Source organism: Sorex araneus, chromosome 11, assembly GCF_027595985.1.
Source record: "Sorex araneus isolate mSorAra2 chromosome 11, mSorAra2.pri, whole genome shotgun sequence".
NCBI classification, from domain to species: domain Eukaryota; kingdom Metazoa; phylum Chordata; class Mammalia; order Eulipotyphla; family Soricidae; genus Sorex; species Sorex araneus.
In genome coordinates, this window is record NC_073312.1 from 49,511,467 (window position 1) to 49,531,662 (window position 20,196).

Below are 20,196 nucleotides of genomic sequence, written 5' to 3' on the forward strand. Positions count from 1 at the left end.
TGCAGAGCATTTATAAGCATTATAAAAATAGATAATTGGGTGGCTGAGGGCCATACGTAGTTGTGCTAAAGAATTACTCTTGGCTCTGTGCTCAGGGAACCTTATGTGATCCCTGAAGTTGAACCTGAGTGAGACACATGCAAGGCACACGGTACTATCCCTCCAGCTCCTGACTGTACTATTTATCTATACAGGAATCTGAGCAGAAATATAAAGCTGATAGAAAGAAATGGTTGGAAGAAAAAATGATGCTTATCACTCAAGCAAAAGAAGCTGAGAATCTAAGAAACAAAGAGATGAAAAAATTTGTTGAAGACAGAGAACGTTGTTTAAAACAACAAAATGAAGTGGTTGGTAACAACTATACATTATCTGCAGTGTATCTCATCTGTTTTCTCCCCCTTTTCTTTGTTGCCCTTGTGATTGCTGCTCTAATGGCCATGTGTGTCATACACTTTGGTTGCAGTGCTTATGCATAACCATACACTTGGTTATGGCACACTGGAGATCACAAACTTTGTTGTGGTACCAAGGATCACAAACAGCAGTGCTGCGGGGATTATGCTCAGCAGCTTGGGGGTGGCATTAGGGACCCCACGTTCTGCCTCAGACCCTTAGGAAAGGCTCTGAGCTGCATCTCCAGGCCCCACCTGCTTTCTCTTTTTCAATGCAGTATACTTATCCCTAAGAGGATTTTCCTGTTCGTATTTTATCTTTTTCTTCTTGTCCCAAGTTCACTTATGCTCTTATTTTAACTTTATGCAATTCATTTTGCAAGTTGGGGAAACTTTTAAATGTAGTCTAGAAATAGTACTTAAAAATCTATTTTCATCTGCTCTAGTGTTACCTTGATTCTGTTATAAAAGTTTCTACATCATGAGTTATAGGTTCTACTAGTAAGCCAGTTTATTAGGACATACTGTTGGTGGTGGGGAGGGGGTTGAGCTACACCTGGCAGTGCTCAAAGCTATTCCCATGTCAGTGCTTGGAGTTCTGGGACTTGGGTTCTTGCCTACAAAGCCTGCACTCTAGCCCTCTTGAGCCATCTCCCTGCCCGGGACTTTTTTTTTTTCTTTTTGGGTCACACCAGGCGATACACAGGGGTCACTCCTGGCTCTGTACTCAGGAATTACCCCTGGCGATGCTCAGGGAACCTTATGGGATGCTGGGAATCGAACCCGGGTTGGCTGCGTGCAAAGCAAATGCCCTACCTGCTGTGCTATCACTCCAGCCCCACCAGGACTTTTTTTTAAAGTCCATTATACTGTTTCTACAAAACCCTGGCAGAAATAATCTTTCATTTTATGTTGACCAGCTGATTTTATTTATTTATTTATTTATTTTTGAACAGTGATTCTATCTTAACTTAGGGATTTTTTTTCCCTTCTGTTTTTTAATGGAAAGCTTAATCAGAAACCCAGTGTTGGTAATCAGAAAAAAAGAAGTTGGTGATTCATTCTAAGAAAATTATCAAATAATACTTTAACATTAACTTTAAATTACAAAAATATATATGCTTTTCGGGACTGGAATGAAAGTATAGCAGATAGAGCATTTGTCTTGCTTTGGGGGTTACTCTTGGCTCTGTGCTCAGGGCTCACTCTTAGTTGGCTGAGGGGGGAGGGCGGAGACCGGGGATCAAACCCAAGTTGGCTGACTGCAGGCAAGTACCCCCTCACTGTACTATTGCTCCATCCCCATTTTCTTCATTTTTTTAAATGAAAATATATAGAATGTCTTAAATTCCCCTGCTTTCTTCATTTTCAAGATCATTTTTACTCTACTAGAATCTTCATATAAGTTACTTTGATTCTGCTTTTCTATACATACACATATAAGTTGCCCTGAATCTGGTGGGAAGAGAGTGGGGGGCAGGGGTCAAACCCAAGCCTCACAAGTGGAAGCGTTGTGCTCTAACCCTGAGCCACATGCCACATCCACAACTGCTGGAAATTTCACTAAAAGTTATATCAGCTCTAAAGATCTGTTAGGGATACTAACATCTTCGCACTGTTAAGCCTTTGTCCTTAAACACATAGTGTGTTCTTTCGATTTATTTGTGTCCTTTAATTTTTTTTTCAGTATTACTTGTATTTTTTATATTTAGATCTTATATTTTCCTCAAGTTGTCACTATTTCATGATTCTTCTAACCCAGTTTAATTTTAGTTTTCTAAATGCTTGTTGCAATTTATTGTTGTCATTTTACTATAATTTTGCCCACTCACTACTTTTCTTTTCTTTACTTTTTTGGGGGAGGAGAGTGTCACACCCAGTAATGCTCAGGGATTACTCCTGGCTCTGCTAGAGTTACTCATGGCACTGCGTGGGAGACCACATAGGATGCTGGGGTGGACCCGTGTCCGCCCTGTGAAAAGCACACACCCTCCCTACTGTTGTTTCCAGCCCTGTCGCCCATGTCTCAAGCGTTGAGGAAATGCTGATTTTAGTTTAAATCTGTATTTTTTTAAGTGAACAAGGGGAGACAGAGCAAGGCAAATGCCCTCCCTGCTGTACTATCACCCCGGCCCCGATATTCTTTTTTTTGTTGTTGTTGTTAATTTAAGTTAATGTTAAAGTGCTGTTTGATAAGGCAGGGAGGGCATTTGCCTTTCAGGAGGCTGACCCGATTGGATCCTCAGCATTCCATATGGTCCCCTGAACCTCGCCAGGAGTAATTCCCGAGTGTAGAGCCAGGAGTAGCCCCTGAGCATTTCTGGGAATGACCCAAAAAGACAAAAAAAGAAGAAGAAAAGAGGTGAACAAGGGGCCAGAGCAATAGTATAGTGGGTAGGATGCTTGACTTGCATGCCTTCCCAGAGTTGATCCCTTATCCTGTATCCCCCAAATCCACTGGGAGTGATCCCTGAGCACGGAGCCAGGATTAAGGCCTGAGCACTGCTAGGTGTGTCATCAAAACCAAACAAAAATTAAAGAGGTGAGCAATAAACTGATTTTTAAAATTTGGACAGAGAAGGGTAAAATTAGCACATGAACACTTAACTTAGTGGACATATTCTGTAATTTGTTTTACAAGGAAATACTTTATCTGAACTTGTCTTTATAATGGTTTTCTGATTAGGAAATGCTTACAGCACAGCTGATAGAGAAGGACAGTAACCTTCAGAAGTGGCGAGAAGAACGTGATCAACTGGTTGCAGCATTGGAAATACAGCTCAAAGCTCTTGTCTCCAGTAACATACAGAAGGACAATGAAATTGAACAGTTGAAGAAGAACGCCACAGAAAATTCTACAACAGTCAGTAGACCTTTCTTTGTTCTTCTTATTCATTTATTTTTAATTGAATTTAGGAAAAATTATAAAATTATTCATAGAGGCCAGAAGACATGTTTTAGTAGGCCAGAGAGAACTCAGTTCAAAAAAAGTTAAAAGTGGGACTGGAGCGATAGCACAATGGGTAGGGCGTTTGCCTTGCACACCGCCAACCCAGGTTCAATTCCCAGCATCCCATATGGTCCCCTGAGCACCACCAGGAGTAATTCCTGTGCATCGCCAGGTTTGACCCACAAAGCAAAAAAAAAAAAAAGTTAAAAGTTTTTTGGATATTTCTTGTGAATTTCGCGTTTTCAGAGTTAATTATGATTGGTTTGTCAATGATTAAGAAATAACTCATTCTCGGGCTAGAGCAATAGTACAGCGGGTAGGGCATTGCCTTGCATGCAGTCGACCCGGGTTCAATCCCCGGCATCCCACATGGGCTCTAAGCACCACCAGGTGGAATTCCTGAGTGCGAAGCCAGGAGTAACCCCTGGGCATCGCTGGGTGTGACCCAAAGAAAAAAAAGAAAAAAAACAAAACAAAAACAAAAAAGAAATAACTCATTCTCTAATGTTTAAGTCCTACCTTCCATGTAAATTTAATTGGGAAATAAGTAATTTGCAATATAGTCCCTAATGTACTTCAGAATGTGGGAATGTGGTTTTATTTCAGTTCCTGCTGATACTTAAAATATTGTTGGCACCCTACTTTTACTATTTACTAAAGAAAGAAACTATTTTAAAATAAGCACAATGTATATCATTCAAAAGCTAGGTTGTTGGTAAACAGTTCCTTTGGTACTCAGGGCCTTTCCCAGTAATCATTGGCCACAGGCTTTTTTTGTTGTACCTTGTTTTGGGGGAGTGTGGGGAGGCCATACCCAACAGTGCTCAGGGCTTACTCATGTATCTGCACTCAGGGTAGTGCTCTGGGAACCACAGTGGTGCCGGGAATTAAACATGGATTGGCCATATGCAAGGCAAGTGACTTTCCCTGTACTGAACCCCCGCCATGGCTAACAAGACGCAGGGGGCCAAGAATATGGTGCTACTTGAGGTGCCGGAGACTACCAAGACCACCCAGCAGTACCAGGACCACACTTAGTATTGGGCCGGTATTGATAGCTTCAAAGGCTGTACCTGGCAATGCCAAGGGAATAAGGGGAACACATTTTACAAATGTTACTTCTCAGAGAATCCATCACATCCCATCTGGATCTAGTCTTTCCAGAATACATGACCTGCACTTAAATTTGCAGCTCAGGGCCAGAGAGATAGTACAGCAGATAAGGCGCTTTCCTTGCATGCAGCCAATCTGTTTCAATCCCCAGCATCTCATACGGTCCTCTGAGCACTGACAGGAGCAATTACTCAGTGGAGATCCAGGGGTAGTTCCTGAGCATCACCAAGTGTGATCCCCCCCCAAAAAAAATGCTATGAGGGCCGGGCAGATAGCTCAGAGGTCTAGAACACATGCATGGAGCCTGGGTTTCATTGCTGGTACCAATGTAGCACTGTACTGTAGCACTGTCATCCATTGTTCATCAGTTTGCTCGGGCGGGCACTAGTAAGTCTCCATTGTGAGACTTGTTACTGTTTTTGGCATATCAAATACTCCAAGGGTAGCTTGCCAGGCTCTGCCGTGTGGGCGGGATACTCTCAGTAGCTTGCCGGGCTCTCTGAGAGGGACAGAGGAATCAAACCCAGATCAGCCACGTGCAAGGCAAACACCCTACCCACTGTGCTGTCGCTCCAGTCCATGCTTGGTAACTTAAAGCTCAGGTTCCACTGTCACTGTCATCCCGTTGCTCATCGATTTGTTCGAGCAGGCACCAGTAACGTCTCTCATTGTGAGACTTATTGTTACTGTTTTTGGCATATCCAATACGCCAACAGGTAGCTTGCCAGGCTCTGCCGTGCGGGCTCGATACTCTTGGTAGCTTGCCGGGCTCTCCGATAGGGGCAGAGAAATCAAACCCAGGTCGGCCGCATGCAAGGCAAACGCCCTACCACTGTGCTATCGCTCCAGTCCATGCTTGGTAACTTAAAACTCAGGTTCCACATGAGCCAAAAATTAAAAACAATCTGATAGATTTCTCTAAATACTTTAAGTGGGGTTTAGGAGTAGAATATATCCTCTGACTGAGAAAATGGGCTAGAGAATAAACAGCACAGAAAGGTTTAGTTATCAACTTGGCCTTTACTGTCAGGCTATCATGGCCTTTACAAAAGTCCTCTAGTTTTATGGGCTGGAATGAGAGTAAGTTAAGGTGCCTGCTTTGCCGGGTTCAATCCACATACATATATGGTCCCCTGAACCAGTCCAGGAGTGATCCTTGAGCACAGAGCTAGGAATAAGCCCTGAGCACTGATGGGTATGGGAAAGAAAAACTAAAAGAATCCTCTAGTTTTTCAAATTGTGTTATTAAAGATGTTTTGGGGGCTGGAGCAATGGTATAGTGGATAGGGTGTGTGTCTTGCATGTTGTCACCCCAGGTTTGATCCCCTCCCTGTATGTTCCCCTGAGCACCACCAGGAGTAATTCCTGATACAGAGCCAGGAGTAACCTCTGAGCATTTCCAGGTGTGGTCCCCCCTCCCCCCCAAAAAAAATCAGGCTGGAAAGTTACCACCCTTTTCTGAATTTCTGAAGATATAAGAGGGGACAAAGGAGAATTAGGTGGTCATTGCAGAAGTCTTTAATAGAAGATTTAATCTTCCCAAGTCATAATTTTTATGTTCTCTAGGGTTTGTTTGTTTTTTAAGGTTAAGTAATTCAGTATAATTTCTTGTTACAATGACTTGTTACTTTAAATATTCTTACTTTAGGAAACACAGACAATGGATAGCAAACCTAGACATGAGAGTTCAACAGATCCTGGCAGAGCTGAACCCCAGTCAGCAAGTTTTGAAATTTCTAGCAATGAAGTAGAGGTGGGTATATGGTATTACAGTCCTTTACACATACACACACCTCTTTTTTTGGCAGCACCAAGGATGGCAATCCCAGGGCTTCCCCCAGGCATTGCTCCACCACTGAGCCAGAGCCTCTACAATCCAGTTTTTATTCTCTACTTTTGGCCTTTTATTACTGAATAGCATTTGCAACATAATTTATCAATTATTGTAAGTATTATTATGTAGTTTACTATACAGTTAGCTATAGGATCTCTGGGGTCTGGGAAAGTAATTAAGCTTTTCAGGAATGTTGAAACTACTTTGGGAGAATAGATTACCAAATGGTACTAATCTTTCCAAATTATCATCTAAAATAGCAGCTGTATAAATATGAACAAACTTGGTGATCAAAAAATGTCTTTAGGGGGCTGGAGTGATAGCACAGAGGGTAGGGCATTTGCCTTGCACGTGGCCGACCCGGATTCTATTCCCAGCATCTCATTTGGTCCCCTGAGCACTTCCAGGAGTGACTCCTGAGTGCAGAGCCAGGTGTGACCCAAAGAGCAAAAAGAAAAAAAGAAAAAAAAGTTTTATTTGGGGGAGGAGCAGGGGAGGTGATGCTGTACCCAGTGATGCAGTATCCAAGAGGCACTGCAGTGCATGACATCATGTCTGGGGCCCTCCACATCCAAGAACACACTCTAGCCCTTTAATTTATTTCCCCAGCCCCTACAGAAGCATCTTCTTTTTTTTTTTTTTTTTTTAGTGTTTTGGGTGATTGTTGGGGGAGGGCTTCCCAAGTGGAGTTCAACGGCCACTCCAGGTGATACTTGCCAACATCTGGTTGAATGGCTTGGGCCCTGTGTTGCCAAGAACCATCAGAACCATCCCAACAGTGCTGTCATTCAGGTGGTGCTGGATTCAAACTGGGGTCATCATGTACCCTAACCCCTATTACTATCTCCCTGTCCCTGAAATATTTCTTTAATAAGCATTTTATTAAATTGTATGATTGGGTGGGGGATTGTTCTTGAGTTTAGTTTTGGTTTGGTTTAGGGAGGGGAGGTTTGAGAACACACTCAGAGAAGCTCAGGGGCTACTCCTCCTGGCTCTGCATTCAGGAATTACTCCTAGCAGTGCTTGGGTAACCAGAAGGAATGCCAGGGATCAAACCCAGGTCAGCCTCATGCAAGGCAAATGCCTTACCTGCTGTACTATCACTCTGGCCCAAAATTGTGTTGATTTTTAATGATTACAATAACTTTGTCACTGAATCTCAGTAGTTCACAATGAGATTCCTTAATTTGCAGTGGATTTTAGATTTCCATGTATTATTTTGAGAAATAAAGAAATTTTCTGGGGCTAGAGCGATAGCACAGCGGGTAGGGCGTTTACCTTGCAAGTGGCCGACCCAGGTTTGATTCCCAGCATCCCATATGGTCCCCTGAGCATCACCAGGGGTGATTCCTGAGTGCAGAGCCAGGAGTGACCCCTGTGCATCACCGGGTGTGACCCAAAAACAAAAAAAAGAGAAAAAAAGAAAAGAAATAAAGAAATTTTGTAATTGTCATGTAGTAGATAAAAATTTTATTCATCCCAAGTTTTGAAGATAAAATTACTACTTCATATTTATCTTTGAGTACATTTAAAGAAGGCATGATTGCCATTCTCAAGGAATAAGGAAACTAGTAAGACTTTAGTTTATGTGCTCACCATCAAAGCAAAGGTGCCACGGGGGGAGTTGGAGAGATAGTATGTGGGTGAGGTACTCACCTAGCACACAGCTGACCCCAGTTTGATTCCCAGCACTGCAGATGATTCCCCTGAGCACTCCAGATGTGATCCCTTAGTACCAGTGGTTTCTCCAGCTCTGCCATTGCACTGTCACTCTGTTGGGGGCCCTTTTTAGTTCTTTGTCTTTTATCTGTACTTATGAGAGTTGATGCTTTATAAATTTATACACTACAAATAAGATTTGTTTTTGTTGTAGGATGGATCTGGCGTCATTGACTCTTGTGAAGTGTCAACAGAAAGTAATCCGAATACTCGATTTCCAAAACCTGAGTTAGAGATTCAGTTTACACCCTTACGGCCAAATATAATGGCAGTGAAACACCCTGGCTGCTCCTCACCAGTGACGGTCAGGATTCCCAAGGCCCAGAAGAGGAAAAGTAGTGAAATAGAGGAGGTAAACTTTTTTTTTTAAGACACTGATTTACAATATTGATACTGGCAGGGTTTCATGCAAAAAACATGCCAATACTACACGCTCCAACAGAGTGTCATCTTCCCTCGGCCGTATCCCAGAACCAACCTGCTCTTCCACCCCATCCCCTCTACAGTGATGTGCTTCCTGTTAAAGACCAGTTCTCAGCTTATGTTGTCTTTGAGTATTTTTGTTTCTTTACTACAGTACTTTATATGTGTAGGTGAGGGAGATTATTCTCTACTTATCCCTCTGCTTCTGAGTAACTTTATTCACCATGATATAGTCCAAATAGACAAATATTTAATGAGTAAATAAATAATTCTGCTCCTAAGGAACAGTAGAATTTATGGTATAGTTTATATTTTATACTCTTTAAGAGAGTAATGGTACAGCAGGTCGGTATTTGCCTTGCATATGACTGATCTGTATTCAATTCCTGGCATCCCATCTGGTCATACTCAGTGCAGTACATTTAGGGATTACTCCCAGCAGTGCTCAGGGAACCACAGGGGCTGCTGGATATTGAATCCAGGTCTGCTGCATGTGAGGCAAGTGCCCTACCCATTGTACTCTGGCACCAGATAGATTAACTTTATAGAAAATCATACCTTTAAAGATTTCGTAGAAGATTCTTTCAAAACTAATTCTAAAACCACAATATTATACTGTGTTGAATTTAATAATAGATAGCTTAAAATAATTACTGAAATATATAAATGATTTTTATAGCAACAAGATATAACTTAGAAAGTAGAAAGAATAATTATTATATTACAATTGAAAAATTATTGTCATGGAGCTAGAGCAATAGCACAGCAGGTAGGGTGCCTGCTATGCACACAACTGGCCTGGGTTCAATTCTGGGCATCTCACATGGTCCGCTGAGTAATTCTTGTGTGCAGAGCAGGAGTAATCCCTTACCATCGCCAGGTAAGGTTGCCCTCAGCACTGCAGGGTGTTGAGCGATATTTCTGGCCTCCGCCCTCTCTGTCTAGTCACACCTCTGTTCTCTCAGGCAGGGCAACGCTGTCTCTGTGGTCTGTAGACATAGCCAAGATCCCTGGGGTCAGATCACCCTGGTTAAGATCTCAGTTTTTAAGTGTAGAAAAAAATATTATCAAGAAATTAATCATTTGTGAAATTTATTATTTTTAGAATTTGGTGAAATGTAAAAATAAGAAGAATGCTACACCTAGAACCAATCCGAAGTCCCCTTTACCAGAGTACAAAAATTCTCTCAAAAAGGAACAACAGGTTTGTCTTTTGATTTGTCCCAAATTAGCTCTTTTCACAACTGTAATTAGAAGATAAAAATAAAGATGTCAGAATTGATTAGTGTTGGAGCCAGAGAGATAGGACATCGGGTAAAGCTCTTGATTTGCACATGGCCAACCTGGGTTCAATCCCCAGCATCCTGTATGGTTCCCTGAGTACCACCAGGATGGACTCCTGAGTGCAGAGCCAGGAGTAACCTCTGAGCATTGCCAGGTGTGACAATCTCCCCATCCCCCTGACTCCCCCAAAAAAAGAATTGATTAGTATTATCAGTTTTATCCAGTATGACTCATATAGCGTCTCTTTCCCATTCATTCATTCAGCTTGGAATAGAAACATCAGCATTTGGCCAGAACTTAATATGTTTATTTCTATCTTAGCCCTCTCCCTGGCACAGTACTTTGCCATCCTCTGACTCTTTCATCCTGTTCTTCACTTACTTCATGAGATAAGTTCCTTGCCTTAGACTTCATAACCTGTGTCTGCCATCTTATGCTATTTTGGTTTGGTTTGGTTTGGTTTCAAAGCCACACCAGCTGTGCTTAGGCCTTACTCATGGAAGGGATCAGGGGACTGTATATGGTACAGGGGGAGGAAGGTCAAACCCATGTCAGTGCAAGGCAGGCACCTTATCTGCTGCACTATCTCTTCAGCCCTGTGTCTGTCTTCTACTTCTTTTTTTTTTTTCTTTTTGGGTCATACCTGGCGATGCACAGGGGTTACTCCTGGCTCTGCACTCAGGAATTACCCCAGCGGTGCTCCGGGGACCATATGGGATGCCGGGAATAGAACCCGGGTCAGCTGCGTGCAAGGCATTGTGCTATTGCTCCAACCCCCTGTGTCTGCCTTCTTAACTGTGTTTACAAGTATTTCTTTCTGACATTCCTCGTCAACAATAACAAAACATGTTTGTCTATTAGGTTTCCACACAACTTTCATCAAAGAAAACTTACTCTTTACGGAGTCAAGCCTCCAATGTTAGTATTAGCTTGACCACTAAGAAAAAAGAAGGAACATTACAGAAATTTGGAGACTTCTTACAACATTCACCAACAATTCTTCAGTCAAAAGGTTTGTTGAAAATTAATTAAATGACCTTGCATGTCAAGTATAAAGTATTTTCTGATATCTGGTGCATAAAGTCAACAACATTATTATACTTCAAACAGACTAATAATAATAAAACAAGTCCCTATGTTAGATTAGATACTGTGGAGGGTCGTGGGATGGTAGGATGATAAGTCTAATGTTTAATGTGAAGTGGAGAAGAAAGATCTATCTACATGTAAGTAATTGATCCAGAGTGATCTGCCTAAGGTAACATTAAACTAGTGATGAAAGTTATAAGCAAAATGCTTGGATGAAAGAAGACTGTAGTGATTGGGAATCTGAAAGAAAGTTTTAGTGAAGAAATGAAATTGAATCTGAGTATTTAATGTTGCCAAGATTACAGGTTTTAGTATTAAGTATATATACTTCTAGGTTTTTTTCCTCCCCCCTTTGGTTTATGGACCATCCAGTGGTGCTTAGAGCTGATTCCTGGCTCTGTGCTCAGAGATCACTCCTGGTGGGGCTCGGGGGTGCTGGGGATTGAGAACCCAGATTGGTCACATGCAAGGCAAGCACCCTGCCTGCTGTACTATCATTCCATCCTCATGTTTGAAGGGTTTTTTTGGGTTTTTTTTTTCTTTCTTCCTTTTTTTTTTATTTAAATTTTATTTTATTGAATCACCATGTGGAAAGTTACAAAGTTCTCAGGCTTATGTCTCAGTTATACAATATTCAAACACCTATCCCTTCACCAGTGCCCATATTCCACCACCAAAAACCCCAGTATACCTCCCACCCCCGCCCCCTCACCCCCAACTGCATACTTATGAATTTCACTTCATTTTCTCTTTATCTTGATTACATTCCATATTTCAACACAAAACTCACTATTGTTGTTGGAGTTTCCCCCCAAGAAAGACAACCCTACTACCAAGGAAGCATTTCATAATTAGTTTTCCATTGCTTAGAATGAAGAGATATGTAGTCCCACTGCTGCAAGTACATAACTCTATTTTTCCCTTTTCCTTTTTTTTTCCTCATCCCCCTTCCCGCACCTCGTAATATGGTGGACGCCACGCCACATTTCTCCCTGAAAATGGGAAACAACCGGGAAAGAGGGATATTTCCTCTTCTCGGCCGGCATGGGGCTATGGCTTAGTTCACAGTCTAGAGAAATGGCTGCTACTTTAATTACCTTCAATATTTCAACAAAAAACTCACTTATTATTTGGAGTTTCCCCCCAAAGTCAGATCTGCTAAAAAGGAACCGTTTCACATTGCTGACAATTAAGAGATGTTAAGTCCTTAACTTGGATTTCTGTATAAAGTCCAGGGAAAATTCTGTCAGAAATTGCATAGCCCAGCTCACAGTCCCAGTGCATTGCTGTAAGAAGCCACTTTGGGTGCCAAAATGGGTTAGAAGACCTCTGGAATCAAAGTCTTTAGGAGCAGAAGGTCCGTTTCTCGCTCAGCAGCTCCGGATTTATCTGGGCGTGCCGGTAACGCACACTTCCCATGATTGCCTATGAGCCACAAACTGCAAAAACCGTGTACCTCTGGGTTAGGAGTCTTAGAAGGTGGCTCTCCCCACGTGGATATTGCTGCTGCCGCCACTTTCCGTGCAAAAAAACAGGGTGGAGAGGAAAAATCCATCCCCGGGCAGCACGGAGTTGTAGCCCAGCTCACAGTCCCAGCTTTGGGTGCCAAAATGGGTTAGAAGACCTCTGGAATCAAAGTCTTTAGAAGCAGAGGGTCCAATTTAAAAACTTTTAAAGTTTTTTGGGGGCCCACACCTGGTGATACTCAGGTGTTACTCCTGGCGCTGCTGGGGGATTATATGGGGTGCCAAGTGGGGGATCAAACGAACCTGGGTCAGCAACGTGCAAGGCAAATGCCCTACCCACTGTTCTATCACTCTGGCCCCAGGTCTGAAATTCTTAAGGAATAATTTCAGATCTTTGCAGTTTGGTAATTATTACAAGAATTAACACCTATTTTTTTTTTCACAGCAAAGAAGATAATTGAAACAATGAGTTCTTCAAAACCCTCAACCATAGAAGCATGTAAAGAAAATGTGTCTCGATCAAAACGGGCCAAACGGAAATTACACACACAGGAAATCTCATCTCCTATTGATATATCTGGCCAAGTGGTAAGCTATTTCAGTTTCCTTAAATTTTCTAAAGTTTTGACTCACTTATTAAAAAATAAGACAAAAAAAAATCCTATAGAATTTCAAAAAAAATTTTCTAAAGTTTTGATAACAATTTAAAGTAAAATCTGATTGAATTTCTGTTCTCTAAGTCAGATCTCTTAAAAAACATGCTTTAAGAATAATACTTTTGGGACTGGAGCAATAGTACAGCGGGTAAGGCGTTTGCCTTGCACGTGGCCAACCTGGGTTTGAATCCCAGCATCCCATATGGTCCCCTGAGCACCGCCAAGGGTAATTCCTGAGTGCAAAGCCAGGAGTAACCCCTGTGCATCGCCGGGTGTGACCCAAAAAGGAAAAAAAAAAAAAAGAATACTTTTTATGTGATAAATATGTAGTAAATATGGGCTGGAGAGATAGTACAGCAGGTAAGACACTTGCCTTGCGTACAGCTGACTTGGGTTCAATTCCCAGACCACATAAGGTCCCCTGAGCCCCTCCAGGAGGGAGCCCTAAGTACAGAGCTAAAAATAACTCCTGAGCATAGCCCACTGTGGCCCAAAAACAAACAAAAAATGCATATATAAATACATAGTCAATATAAATGCTGCATCAATATATACAAGTGTTCTACATTTACATTTGTAAATTCACAGGGGAATTTTAATTCCATCCAGAGTTGTTACTGGTAATTTATTTGCTTCCAGAGTTATTTTTCTTGGTATCTTTATCACAAGAGTTATACAAATCTGGGCCAATGTGTGCCTGTTAAAAATGGAGAATTGACGTTATTTCCTCCCACCTTTTCTTTAAACATCCAAATCCTATTAAGAAAAGGCTGTAGTTTATCACCCTAACACTTATGACTCATTCTCCTCACTCAGAACAGGCTGTGCTATTGCAGGGAAAAATCTCATTTTCTCTCATGTAAAAATGTACTTTAGAGAAAAGCCCTCAACAGAAAATGGCAAAGAAAAATCAGGGGAGAGGCACTGCCAATATTACCTATCAGATAAAAGATAGACTTTTTTTTCTTTTTCTTTTTCTTTTTCTTTTTTTTTCTTTCTTTTTTTTTTTTTTTTTTTTTTTTGCTTTTTTTGGGTCATACCTGGCGATGCACAGTGGTCATTCCTGGCGATGCACTCAGGAATTACCCCTGGCAGTGCTCAGGGGACCATATGGGATGCTGGGGTCTGCTGCGTGTAAGGCAAACGCCCTACCTGATGTGCTATTGCTCCAGCCCCAAAGATAGACGTTATGGGGTGGAGGTTGCTAGTTTGTTTTAGGGACACACACAGCAATGCTAAGGGATTACTTCTGGCTCTGCACACAAGAATTACTCCTGACAGTGCCTGGGGGATGCCAGGGGTTGCCTCGGGTCAGTTGTGTGCAAGACATGCACCCTACCTGCTGTGCTATCTCTCTGGCCCCATGAAAATTACTTTTTTTTTCTTTTTGGGTCACACCCAGCAATGCTCGGGGCTTATTCCTGGCTCTGCACTCAGGAATTACTCCTAGCGGTGCTGGACGGCCATATGGGATGCCAGGGATCGAACCCTGGTCTGCTGCATGCAAGACAAATACCCTACCCACTGTACTATAGCTCCAGCCCCTGAAAGTTACTTTTTAATTGCAATATAGTAATTATTCTTCTTTCTACTTTGTTTTTTTGTTTGTTTGTTGTTTCCTTTTCTTTTCTTTTTGGATCACACCCGGTGATGCACAGGGATTACTCCTGGCTCATGCATTCAGGAATTACTCCTGGCCATGATCAGGGGACCATATGGGATGCTAGGAATCGAACCCAGGTTATGCGAGGCAAATGCCCTACCCGCTGTGCTATCACTCCAGCCCCTATTTTCTACTTTCTAAGTTATATGCTTCTTGCTATAAAAGATCATAGCAGTAATTACTTTAAGCTATCTATGTCTTTAAATTAAAAACAGTGGAATATTTTGGTTTTAGAATTAGTATTGAAAGAGTCTTTTGCAAAATCTTTACAGGCATGATTTTCTGTAAAGTTAGTATATCTGGGACTAGAGTGATACAGAGGGCAGAGCACTATTTCCAGCAGCCCCTCTAGTCCCCTGACCACTGCCAGAAGTGATCCCTAAGTGTACCACAAGGTGTGACCCCAAAAAAACAAAGAAAAGATGATATACCTGCAGTTCAAGAGAAAAAAAAATCTCATACTGTACCTATTATTTCCATTGTTAAGCTCATGAACATCTCAGTCATTATACCTTTTAATTCATTTTTCTTTTTTTAATTGTAAAATTGTTTATTTCAGATTGTGATGGACCAGAAAGTGAAGGAAAGTGATCATGAGATTCTTAAACGACGACTTCGAACTAAAATAGCCAAATAAATCACCTATGAAGTCTTTTAATATAAATGCTATATTCATAATAATTGTAACTTCCATTTTACCTTTTAAAGCTTGTGTATAAATATATATGTATATATGTATGTATATGTGATGCATTAAATTCCCGTGTATATACATTGCTATTTTATAGTAGAAGTAAATCAATAAAGAAAACAAATCAGCAGTAATTTACTTGTCTATATTTTCCTCTTATCCCAGTCTTTTTTTTTTTTTCTTTTTTTTTTTTTTTTCTTTTTGAGTCACACCCAGCAATGCTCAGGGGTTACTCCTGGCTTTGCACTCAGGAATTACTCCTGGCGGTGCTTGGGGGACCATATGGGATGCTGGGGATTGAACCCATATGGTCGGCCACATGCAAGGCAAACGCCCTACCCGCTGTGCTATCGCTCCAGTCCCCCTCTTATCCCAGTCTTATAATCAGTGAAGATCCTGGGAAAAAATACTTTTGTTTTTGTTTTTTCTACAAATAGATGTTATAGGTCAGCTACTTGGTTTACTTATAAGTATCTTATGAATTGTTGTTTTCCTGTAGCTTTTAGAAAATACAACTGACTTTATGTTTGTATTACAGAAACAGTCTAGGGAGCTAGTATATACAGGAATCCCAGTAGCAACAACTATAAAAAAGGTCACTGTCATCCCATTGCTCATCAATTTGCTCAAGCGGGCGCCAGTAGCATCTCCATTGTGAGACTTGTTACTGTTTTTGGCATATCGAATACGTCACGGGTAACTTGCCAGGCTCTGCTGTGCAGGCGAGATACTCTCGGTAGCTTGCCAGGCTCTCCGAGAGGGGCAGAGAAATCAAACCCAGGTCGGCCGCATGCAAGGCAAACGCCCTACCCTCTGTGGCTGTAGCTATGGCTCCAGCCCATAAAAAAAGTACACATACAAAATTTAGAAATCTATCTTTTATAATCTAATGGAGTCTGAGTTCTGGTTTTCCTAGGGCATAGAGAGAGACTTGGAGGAACTTTAGAAATAACATTTTCTTAGTTTTGTAAATGAAAAACCAGTATTCAAAGCTTACATTACATTACATTACATTACATTACATTCTCAAGATCTTACTGCTAAGATACATTGACCTTCTGGTTTAAAATATACCAGTAGGGGCCAGAGCAATAGTGTAGAACCAGGACTGCCTGTGAGCATCAATGGGTATGACCCAAAAAGCCAAAAAAAAAAGAACTTCAAGGTGAGGGCAGGAAAAATAGTACAATCAGTAAGTAAGTGTTGGATTATAGTTCTAAGCATTTTAAGAAGTACCAGTGGTTTGTCCTTACTACTCCCGCTTCCCCTGCAGGGAGCTTAGGTTTATTGAGTTACACCCAACACAGTGCTCCCTAGGCACACCCAAATCCATTGGGCAATCACAATCCTCAGTGTATCCTTAACCTCTCCTTTGTGTTTTTCTTCCCCCATTTGTTAGTCACAAATATTTTCAATTCAGACACTGTAAATTGTAAAGTCAAATCTTCTGCTGGCTCAGGATTTTACATATGTGAGATACTGCTTTTGTTCTGCTTTATGCATTAAATGCATATATAAATATATAGTCAATATAAATGCTGCATCAATATACACAAGTGTTCTACATTTACATTTGTTAATTCATAGGGGAATTTTAATTCCATCCAGAGTTGTTACTGGTAATTTATTTGCTTCCAGAGTTATTTTTCTTGCTATCTTAATCACAAGAGTTATACAAATCTGGTCCTTTGCATATTTGATTTTTAGAGCAATGTCCTTTTTGTATAAACACAGGAAGACAATGCTATGATTTTGTAACAGGAGTTAACTGGTGCCAAATATTTAGTCCTAGGCATCTGTTATATTTACTTAATTTAAGCCTCAGTTGTTCTTAGTTCCTAACACCCCAAAAGGATGGACCTAGGGCAAGTATAAGCTACCCTGGCTTTAAGAAGGGACAGACTTAGTGCCATAAGAAGTATAATAAGAGCACAGTTATGGAACAAACTCTGACATGACTCAAAAAGAAGTAACTAAATAAGAACACTGTTGGGATTAGGAAAAACTAACCTGGCCTGAGAAATGTAGTCTGGGATATATAGTGAAATATTCGCAGGTAGAGCCACCCTTTAAATTTAATATATCTTTTACTGTGTTCATACAAAAATCACTAGAAATATTAAGAAGTAAATTTAGGGGGCTGGAGCGATAGCACAGAGGGTAGGGCGTTTGCCTTGCACACGGCAGACCCGGGTTTGAATCCCAGCATCCCATATGGTCCCCTGAGCACCGCCAGGAGTAATTCCTGAGTGCAAAGCCAGGAGTAACCCCTGTGCATCGCCGGGTGTGACCCAAAAAACAAAACAAAAAAAAAAGTCAATTTAGTGCAGCTAATACCGTGCTCTCTGCCCTGTGGGGCCCGGTGTGCAATGGCTGCCAACAGCAAGCGGCTCCTGGGTAGTGTATGCAGCCTGTAGCTTGTACGGGCTGTGAGAAGGGACCCGGGAGACAGTCCTTTACCCTGCTCGTTCCTGTCTGCTCACACTGGCCCCCATCTCAGGCTCCAAACAGGTATGTTGGGGAGCCTTCAGAAAACCCCAGGGCACAGTGACCAGGGTCCACATTGGCCAGGTCATCATGTGCATCCGCACCAAACAGCAGAACAAGGAGCATGTGATTGAGGCTCTCCGTTGGGCCACGCTGAAGTTCCTGGTTACCAGAAGATCCACATCTCCAAGAAGTGGGGCTTCACCAAGTTCAACTCGGATGAGTTTGAAGACATGGTAGCAGAGAAGCGGCTCATCCCAGATGGCTGTGGCGTCAAATACATCCCCAATCATGGGCCTCTGGACAAGTGGCGGGCACTGCACTCCTGAGAGCCTTGGAGCTGTGCCCTCCAGTCCCTGTTTCCCACCCCAGCACCCAAGCTCCCCATCCCACCCACCACAATTAAACCTGGTTCTTAATCAAAAAAAAAAAAAAAGAAAGAAGTATATTTAAGGGGGGTTAGAGCAATAGCACAGCAGGTAGGGCATTTGCCTTGCACGCTGCAGATCTGGGTTCGATTCCTCCACCCCTCTCGGAGAGTCCGGCAAGCTACCATAAGTGCCTCACCCCCACGGCACAGCCTGGCAAGCTACCCATGGTATATTCAATATGCCAAAAACAGTAACAAGTCTTACAATGGAGACATTACTGGTGCCCGCTCGAGCAAATTGATGAGCAACGGGATGACAGTGATGCAGTGAAATTTAGGGGCTGGAGCGATAGCACAGTGGGTAGGGCATTTGCCTTGCACACGACCAACCCGGGTTTGAGGCCTAAGATCCCACATGGTCCCCTGAGCACTGCCAGAAGGAATTCCTGAGTGCATGAGCCAGAAGTAACTCCTGTGTATCACCGGGTGTGATCCAAAAAGAAAAAAAAAAAGTAAATTTAATAATTTTATATGGATTACTAGCTAAGGAAAGGAGAAAGCAATGCGCCCTTCAATAGAATTCCTTGGGCAATCTAGTAGGAATCTAGGAGTGCTGAACCCCCTAGATGAGATTCTGTCCTTGGGTGGATCTCCTATAACTTCCCCTGAAGGAAGGGCTTTGTATCTGTTCCTTGTTTATGTTAATATTCAACCACACCTATGTATTATTGCTACTCCCCCAACCCTTCACTATTTCTCTATAATTAACACTGTGAGACTTAAATGGCCACTGATTACCAACCAGACTGGTGGCCCCCATTTCTTTGTTTATTGGCTGGCCAGGGGGACAGTGATTGCCCCTCAACACACCAGGGGATCCCCAGGTCACCGAGGGGCACTGGCCCAGGACAAGGACAAGTAAGTGGTACTTGCCTTGCATGAGGCCAACTTCAGTTCCATCTCAGGCATCACACATATAGGTCCCCTAAACACCTCCAGTGTGTAGCTCAAAAACAAAAAACTTCTAAATGAGAAATGGTGAAACCATTAGAGGGAAAAGAGGATGTAGCATATACCTTTCATGTTGGAGGCTCTGGATTTTTCCATGCCGGAGTTCTGTTCCCTGAACACGGCAGGAAGTGATCCTCATCCAAGATCATTGCAGAGTGTAGCCAACCAAAAATAAAAGCACAAGAGAAGCCAAATATAATACATGTTAAAATGGAAACAGGATATACACTACTGAGATGTCTTCCTGATGTATTTTTCTGTCTTCAAATGCATTAGGATCAATAAAGATCCCTTTCAAAATATCCAGGTGAACTTTTACGTACGCAGAGAACTACAGGCCAAATCTCTCTCTCTCCCCTCCTCCCTCCCTCAATTTAGATCCCTTTCAAAATATCCAGGTGAACTTTTATGTACGCAGAGAACTACAGGTCATCTCTCTCTCTCTCTCTCTCTCTCTCTCCCCTCCCTCTATTTCTCTCTCTCTCTCTCTCTCTCTCTCTCTCTCTCTCTCTCTCTCTCTCTCTCTCTCTCTCTCTCTCTCTCTCTCTCTCTCTCTCTCTCTCTCTCTCTCTCTCTCTCTCTCTCTCTCTCTCTCTCTCTCTCTCTCTCTCTCTCTCTCTCTCTCTCTCTCTCTCTCTCCCCTCCCTCTATTTTGTAGGGGCTTGAGTGATAGTACAGTAGGTAGGGCAGTTTGCCTTGCACGCCGCCCACTGGGTTTGATCACCGGCATCCCATATGGTCCCCCAAGCACTTCCAGGAGTAATTCCTGAGTGCAGAGCCAGGAGTAACCCCTGAGCATCATCAGGTGTGACCCAAAAAGATAATATAGTATAATATATATTTATTTATTTATAGCTTCACTTTTTAAAAAAGCAATTAAAAATGTTAAAGTGGCCGAACAGAGCAGTAATACAGCAGATTGGCGCTTGCCTTGCACACAGCCTACCCAGATTCTATCCCGGGTACCCCAGCACCACTAGGAGTGATTCCTGAGCACAGATACAGGAGTAAGCCCTGAGCACCAGCAGGTATGGCCCCCAAACAA

General features: G+C 42.2%; 1 protein-coding gene and 2 pseudogenes across 1 annotated transcript in view; all 3 read left to right on the plus strand.

Annotated features, from left to right (window-relative positions):
* Positions 1–15,402, plus strand: part of KIF20B (kinesin family member 20B) — a 56,207-nt gene extending 40,805 nt beyond the window's left edge. Inside the window, exons 25-32 of the mRNA XM_012932484.2 lie at positions 195–350; positions 3,082–3,258; positions 6,107–6,211; positions 8,166–8,363; positions 9,540–9,638; positions 10,580–10,730; positions 12,719–12,861; positions 15,152–15,402. Coding sequence (XP_012787938.2) covers positions 195–350; positions 3,082–3,258; positions 6,107–6,211; positions 8,166–8,363; positions 9,540–9,638; positions 10,580–10,730; positions 12,719–12,861; positions 15,152–15,229 — 1,107 coding nt within the window. The 3' untranslated portion in view covers positions 15,230–15,402. The remainder of the gene's footprint in view (positions 1–194; positions 351–3,081; positions 3,259–6,106; positions 6,212–8,165; positions 8,364–9,539; positions 9,639–10,579; positions 10,731–12,718; positions 12,862–15,151) is intronic.
* A 2,205-nt stretch (positions 15,403–17,607) lies between these two features.
* Positions 17,608–17,737, plus strand: LOC129399467 (small nucleolar RNA SNORA70; annotated as a pseudogene).
* Positions 17,653–18,162, plus strand: LOC129399302 (60S ribosomal protein L10-like; annotated as a pseudogene).
* Positions 18,163–20,196: the final 2,034 nt, after the last annotated feature.